The sequence below is a fragment of the Etheostoma cragini genome, chromosome 7 (assembly GCF_013103735.1).
Source record: "Etheostoma cragini isolate CJK2018 chromosome 7, CSU_Ecrag_1.0, whole genome shotgun sequence".
NCBI classification, from domain to species: domain Eukaryota; kingdom Metazoa; phylum Chordata; class Actinopteri; order Perciformes; family Percidae; genus Etheostoma; species Etheostoma cragini.
Window position 1 is genome coordinate 27241518 of NC_048413.1, and position 8155 is coordinate 27249672.

Below are 8155 nucleotides of genomic sequence, written 5' to 3' on the forward strand. Positions count from 1 at the left end.
GGGGGGAGAAGGGCATTAGCACACAGCAGCAGCGTATCACAACTCCCACAGTCTGTCTACAGTTGTTTAATTAAGACCTGGACCCGACAGGATCTCGTGAAACACGGTTCTTTGCCACGGCTGATGATGTGTTTTCGTCTTTTTTCCCATATGTACTTGTAATTTCCCCTTGTGGGACTAATAAAGGATCCATTATTATTACTACATTATGTGTAATTGTTGTCTAATTCTATGTGTGTGTTGTTTTTTTGACAATAAAGTTGCATCGTATCGTTCACAAAAAAAAAATAGAAATACACGGAGCAAGGGGAAATTGATTACATCATCACGTCCAATGAAATCAAACAACTTCTGCTGCATTAAAGGATTCGGACCTCAGAGTAAGCGGCTCTCCACACATCCAAAAGATGATTCAAATTAAAAAAGGCACCAAGGGAGCTTCCACACCTATACAGTGCAATCAGAGATGGTCCAATACCATTTTCTTCCCTCCGATACCGCATAAAAAGTACCTATTATATCAATATTTGATTATGTTTTTCCAGCTGTGTACTATGATCCCTGTACGGATGGGATATGGTTGCTTTCGTTGTGTGGTTGTAAAACATGAACACACAGCTTTCTTTCTGTTATTCTTAAAAGGAAAAAGAACTAAATAAACTACTTTAACCCCTGTGTTGTCCTCCCGGGTCAAAAACGGACTATCATTTAACATTTTTGTCTCTTTTTCCAGACTTTGAGTTTTCATGAACGCCACCTTACTAACATTGGTTTTACATAACTTTAATTGAATGGGCAATAACCCTCATTTATATAGAATTATACCTAATATTTGAGTTAAAAAAGCAGAAATTATAAATTATTTTCACCAAAAGTTAAGATCAGAGAAACAATTCTATTTATAGTAATATCCACCTGTATATTATATTCAGTACATATCCAGCTGTAAATCTTGCTCACAAGACTAGTTATCTATACATTATACTCATAGGACAAATCTATCCGTAAAATTCCTTTTATAATAGTATTCATCTCTATATTCATCCAGTACATATCCATGTCCTGCACCTATGGAACCAGTGTATATCCTGCACCTGCTGCTATTGCACTTCTGGTTAGACCTAAACTGCATTTTGTTGCATTGTACCTGTGTAATGACAATAAAGTTGTATCTAATCTAATCGATGTATACACTCCAGTACTGCTGATACCAGAGTTTTAGGCGGTATCGGAGGCTTTTCTGATACTGGTAAACATAACGTCGGTGCGGCCCCTGATGATGACTCCGCCTACCTGTGAGTGCCAGGGTGTGGTTGCGTCCACAGGCCGCGGCCACTATCACGTGCTCCGCCAGGGCCTCGATTAACTTGGGGGCCTCCAGGCGCTTGGTGTCTCCGTGGCCCAGCTGGCCCTTCTCGTTACGACCTGCAGGAAGCCAGAAACCCAAAAGCTCAGAGACGGATCACTCACTCAAAGACACGTCGGACGCACACGTGACGGGTTGTGCCCTTATTCCCCAAAAAGACCAGAAGTAGGACTAATCCGTGCACAACAAGTTTTTCACAATTGACAAATGGAATTACAGTTGTTAGGATTAGGAGTGTACAGAACCAAAGGATTTGTGTCTATAGTTACTTGTTCCAGATGTCCAATGTCCATTCCCTTTTAACAATTTGTAAAGAAAACATCAATTTAACGTTTCACATCCAGAGGGGTAGGATTTTTACTAAGTTTTCCAGCAGTAGCGAACACAGCGTCCCTCTTTTAGTCCTTCAACCAGCTTCTTGAGAAGGTCGACGCTACAGGTTTGTGCAGAACCAAAAACCCGTTAATATCCAAGTCTTTGATGAAGTCTAACGATAGCTGTGTCCGGTCTTTTCTCTCGGCCATGCATGTCCACCGCAGCCCTGCAAACTGTTGTAAGTTGCTACAAGCCTCGGCACGGATGGCATGGTGTTCGACGCGTAGCAAAACACCTAGGCATCAGTTCTCTTTGGGTGGTGTTCCCGTTCATTATAAAAGTAGAAGAAGGGTATTTTGCATAAAGCAGTCCTTCACCCAGTGCTGCGGCGTGCTCACGGCGACTGTAAGAACCAAGTGTTTACCCCCCCGCCTTCCACACCTTTCCCTCCCTGATGACCACACCTGGAAATACACCCAATTCCCAGTGCAATACTCCCCCAAGTGGCTAAAATAACTAACTAAATTAACCTTACTAAAAAGGGGGATACACATGGCTCCTACAGTCGCTCTGGATAAAAGCGTCAGCTAAGACTTAGACTTGTCTTTATTAATCCGTTTGGGATGACTTTGGCAAGGAAACTGAATTTCCAGCAGAAGATTTCAGCAAGAAAATCACAGTATCAAGAGAGAGAAAAGACAGTATATAACACAATAAGAGAAATAATAACGACAATAAAACCTTCGGCTCTAAAAAGGACATTTCCTCCTTTTTTTTTTACATTTAAATGACACCTATTGTGGTGTAGTGAACATACTCAGTGTGACACAAACCTGTTTACAAACCCACTTCCCTACAGTCCGTAATCCCAGCTGTATTTCCCGACTTTAAGCTCGTAACCTTACACAACATTTCAAGTGTCAGTTCCAAAGTTCATTTTGCCCCCGGGTGCAGCTGGTCACCTACCCCAGCTCCACAGCTTGCCCTCGGTGGTCATGAGGAGACTGTGGGCGGCACAGGGACCAGACACCACGCAGCTGACCTGGACGTCACTCAGGCAGCCGTAACGGTGGGGGCCCCACAGATTCTGGCCCAGGTTGCGAAAAGCAGCTGGAAAACAGACACACACCACACATCATATGAATCATTGGGTTATCCATTTAACGATCACACACACACACTCTCACACTCTCACACATTCTCTTACACACCCACACCCACTGTCGCTCTCTCACACCCACACACATGTTCAACGCCTGTCCCATGTTATTTCTGCATCCTATTCCGTTGATTGACCACTGTATGAGAGGAAACAGAAAATCATAAAGTGACCTAAAGCCATACTTCTCACTAAGATTCTGACTTATAAAACCCTTTTTTTAAAGATAACTAGTGGTATGGTTATGTTATGTGTTGTGTTGTGTTATGTTACGTCATGGTATGAAGATTCTCCTGATCTACAATTCGACTTGATTTTAAGGTCACGAGGGAGAGAGAAAAAACAACTCTGGGAATCGTGCGTCTGATTTCGATGTCTGAATGTAAATCTAATTTGATTCATAATTGAAATCCTGACACCCTTACTTTATATTCATATACATAAAAGTCAAACCTGCACTCCTTTCGTGCCTGCCGTCTAGCCTAGACTTCAGGGTCGCATTTGAAAAAACAGACTTGTTTTCCGGATATCAAATCCTGATCATCTTTAGTACTTTAAATCACAGGTATTCACATTTGTGTACTACGTTATGATTCATCAAATCACTCTTCATGTCAGTGGTACTGAGATGAGCTGTTAGTTACTACAACCAAGCTAGACCACTCAAAGTAAAAAGATAAATTCTCATGATATAGTGTGCATTTGTTTGAAAATGAAGGCGTATCAATACACCGTAGTATCACGATGTTTTCAGCGGCAATACTGCATCAATACACAGTATAAGTAAGGATCTTTCATTTAGATTATGCGTGTGTTGGTCAGTTTGTCCCATTTTGCAGCGATAACATAGAAGAGATATGAACAAAGAGAGAAATCTTTCTTTTTAAGATAAAACAGATGTTGATAAGTTTCCTTTTGGGGACGTCGTTTCAAATTGGGGTAATTTAGAAGCTGGAAAAAAGGTTATAAATTGCAATATATTGCAATATGTTTAAAGTCGCAATAATATGGCATCGTAAGTATCGTGATCATTTTTTTTTATTACTATTAGTCACATATTTTGCTTTGTTAGAAAAGAATTCCATGACTTTTCCAAAACTTCTTGGGTCTTTCTATTTTCCAGACCTGGAATTTGCATTTTTTCAAGTTCCAAAACTTTTCAAAGTTTTTTTTTTTCAAAACCACATGACCCCAGAACGGAGTCTACCTTGTTGTTTGGGCACCTCCTTTCTTCCAATCAAATCCCAGTTGGTTGCTCCGAAGATGAGCAGCTGACCTTTCACCTTCGGACCCTCAAGTTTCTGTAAAAAGGACAAAACGAGGTCAGTGACATCAAATTATTGTTTTTTTTTTTTTTTTTAGAAAAGACAATTTTAAGGTCTGTCCAAGGACAACAGATGAAAAATAGGCTAATTCCGATTAATTCTGGTGCATTTACAGCAATGTTAATTAATGTGCACGGCCCCTGACAATTTAATTAATTCATTAAATTAAAATGTGTTGCCTGAACTCAGAGAGCCCATCATTACAAAAACTGTAGCTGTATCACAGCCTGTGTGATTGGATTTAAAAAACATTCTGGCATTTGGGGAAAACGGCACTTTTATGTAAGTTTTTTTAAAGACGTGCATGTGTTTTGTTTTGTTCTATTCCTGATCCAATCACTGATTTTCATCAATATATTACGTGTAACTATCCTTGCGCGTTCATGTTTAAAGATCCCATCCTCGCAGGCGACCCTGTGGACATCAGTGCGCGATTGGAAGAAACCGTAAGTCAGCAAAACTCCTCCTGCAGAGACTATTCACATTTTTGGACGTGCAGGAAATCGTCACAGGTCGGACTGGAACCCCGGACCTCTGCGTCAAGGCATAAACCTCTAAATACACGTGCGCCCGCTCTACCACTGAGCCAACCTGGCCACGAGTGTTCCCTTACATCAGAAAGCAGATACAAGTTGTTGAAGAAAACTAAATTCCAAGCCATCAAGAGGAAAACACCAAAACATAAGTGTGCGGGCGCCTGGAGAGCTCAGTCGGTAGAGTGGGCGCCCATACATGGAGGTCTAGTCCTCGAGGCAGCGGGCCCGGGTTCAACTCCGCCCAGCGGCCCTTTGCTACATGTCATTCCCCACTCTCTCGCCCTTTTCACGTCTACTGGTGTCTTGTCAAAATAAAGGCTGAAAATGGGCCAAAAAATAATCTTGAAACAAAAATAAAAACATAAATGCGTGCAAATTTGAAAAAAAATAGAGACATGTAACACAATAAAGGACCGGGAAAAAGCCAAAAAAAAGCATAATACGAGCACTTTAAATTACAAATACAATTCTGGTGCTTGTGTAAGAGGGCATCGAACCCACTATTTTCTCTTTGACGTCGTCCGCCACCGTGACGGGCTGCAGACCGGACTTGGCGGAGAGCTTTCCGGGTTTCTTGTTGTTTTCCTGCTCGTAATCGAACTCATCGTCGCTACTGAAGTCCCTCTCTTTCCTCTTGCCGCTGGCCCTCTTCTTCTTCACCCCGCCGTTCCCTGAGACGTCTGTCACCTTCGTACGTGGCATCTTTCAATCTGAAGCTGTTCGTAGGAGAGAGAGAGAGAGAGAGAGAGAGAGAGAGAGAGAGAGAGAGAGAGAGAGAGAGAGAGAGAGAGAGAGAGAGAGAGAGAGAGACAACAGCGTTGTTATTGGCTGAAAACAGGAGATATTTGAAGCTGTGGTGGAGAAAAGGTCTCTGAAAAAAACGTATCCATCACAGATAAAAAAAGAAAGAGGGGGGGGTGGGGGGTGGCAGTAGCTACAGGGTCTTAAACACGTTTACCCCCCCCCACCCCCCCAGGCTAAAGTTGATTAAAAAGCGGACTAAAAAAACATCTTTGGAAATTGATCGTAATGCCTTAAAATGTTTTTGGAAAAACCAACATTTTACAAAGGACACCAATTTTCTTTTGTAAATGACTAATGTGTTGCTGGGAACCGGAGGGTCGCTGGTTCAAGTCCCAGCTCGGACCAAAGTACGGCGTGTGGACTGGTAGCTGGAGAGATGCCAGTTCACCTCCTGGGCACTGCCAAGGTGCTCTTGAGCAAGGCACCGAACCCCCCCACCGTTGCTCAGGGCGCTGGTCCAGCATTAACAGCCCCCCCCCCCACCACACACACACACACACACACACACACACACACACACACTTACTGTGACATCTCTCCATTAGTGCATGTATAGGACCTGAGCATGTGTGTGTATTCCCGGCCTGTGTGTAGTGTGTAATAACAGCAGAGTGTAATTTCCCCATTAGGGGGTCAATAAAGAGTATAATTTGAATTAATTAAATTAACCACGACCACATAAATTAATTTCCGTTACATTTTAAAGCAGCTTTCTGCTGATATTTTCTTTCAACACAATAAAAGTCACAAAAAGATCTGTTTTATGATCCGTCGCAGCCGTTCACAATGTGTTTATTGCTCAAGTTGATATTGCAATAACTAAAAAAAACTGCATTGCACAAATCTAATTAAAATCAATTTATCCAGGGAGGTAACGAAAACATAATTCAAGGATCATTTAAAAGGTCCCATTGGGGGACACTTATGTCTTAGTCATGTGGGACATTAAAGGAGGACTGCATGTCTAGTAAGTATGAATCATAGAAGCGTGTTTATAGAAAGGAACAAATGTCAAATAACAGACAACTACCATGAACTCTTAAACTCATTACTACACACACACACACACACACACACACCCTACTGTGATAGTGTGTATTGTATAATAATAATAATGATAATAACTTAATTAATCCGTTAGGGGAAATTACAATGTTTTCACTCTGTTGTTATTACACACATGCCTGACTTTTACACACACACACACACACACACACACACACACACTTAATGGAGAGATGTCCATAGAAAAGACGCCCCGAGCAGTTGGGTGTTCGGTGCCTTGCTCAAGAGCACTTCGGCAGTGCCCAGGAGCTGAACTGACACTAGTCCGCCACCATACTTCGGTCCGTATGGGGGACTTGAACCGGCGACCCTCCGGTTCCCAACTCCCTACGGAGCCCCGTATTGTTGTTATTGTGTTTTAACAGTAAAGTTTTGAAGAGAAAAAGTCACCTACTGTGCGCCTTTAAATGGAGTAACGTTCAAAGTAGTAACGTTTTTTTTACGTTACTTACTATACGTGATGCAAGCTGGACCCAAGCCTGGTTACCTTCTATTTTCAACTACCAGCCATTAAAATTAACAACATGGCCACTTTTCTCAAAATTACCTTCTTCAATGACGGTCAAATAATTAGCTAACGGAAACCAACCGCCAACTAACGAGCACGTACCGGCGTCCGTTTGGTAGCTAGCGTTAGCTGCTAGCATCATTAGGCTAAGCAGCTAACGTTTACCACCGCTGCCGTTCTTTGTTCACATGATGGTTAACCTAGGTAGCAAGCTAGCTTGATGAGCTAACGTACCTACCATAAGTTATATGTTTAGTTAACCACAACACTAACACGCTAGGCAAAGTCTATGTTATATAAGAATAGCGTTCTCAGAAACCCGGACTTTAATAAAGTTGCGTAAGAATTGCTTAAATAGCTGAGTGATGGGGTTCGTTAAGCTAACGTCTCCCGTTTACTGTAAGCTAACAGTCTAAATAAAGACATGGAAACTAACGTTACACTAAACGATGCTACAACAAAAACTTTTCCCATCTTTTCTTCATTGGGGACGTTTTAAGTTCAATGTACGTGAGGTACGATGCCCGTGATTTCGAAAAAAAAAACCATAATTGTGATTTTCATGAAGCTACGACTAGAATAAATGTAACGTTACCGGTGATTTCCTGATTCAGCAGCTCTCTGGCCGTCTCCGGTTTGATTGATTTGAACAAAAGAAGCTGCAGTCTGCTTTCACACCACCACGTGGTTTGCGTTAAGTATTCATACAGGAAACCAAGTACTCACCCAGCTGGACGTGGAAATACACACATCCATATGGTAGAAATACATCTTGCATAAAGTACTTGAGTAAAAGTACAAGTATCTGACTACTTGAAGTCTTGAAGTCTTAAAGTATCTGATGTCTGACTGATATCAACACGGAGAAAACAAAACAAATACATGCATCCATATGGTAGAAGTCAATCTGGTATAAAGTACTTGAGTAGAAGTACAAGTATCTTACCAGAAAATTACTTTGGTAAAAGTCTTAAAGTATCTGATGTGTACTTTTATTTTTTGTGAGAAAGAATCTTTCACTTCAACGTACGAAAGTAAGTAAGTATTCATACAGGAAACCAAGTACTTACCCAATTG

At 41.6% G+C, this 8155-nt stretch overlaps 1 protein-coding gene across 1 annotated transcript; it reads right to left on the reverse strand.

The window, feature by feature from the left end:
• Positions 1 to 1177: 1177 nt before the first annotated feature.
• Positions 1178 to 7839, reverse strand: LOC117948277 (protein RCC2 homolog). Its single transcript, XM_034877853.1, has 5 exons — positions 7674 to 7839; positions 5203 to 5417; positions 4048 to 4141; positions 2648 to 2791; positions 1178 to 1425 (listed from the first exon to the last, which is right to left on the reverse strand). The coding sequence occupies exons 2-5, from the start codon at positions 5401 to 5403 to the stop codon at positions 1178 to 1180; spliced, it is 687 nt and encodes a 228-aa protein (XP_034733744.1). The 5' UTR covers positions 5404 to 5417; positions 7674 to 7839.
• Between the last annotated feature and the right edge of the window lie 316 nt (positions 7840 to 8155).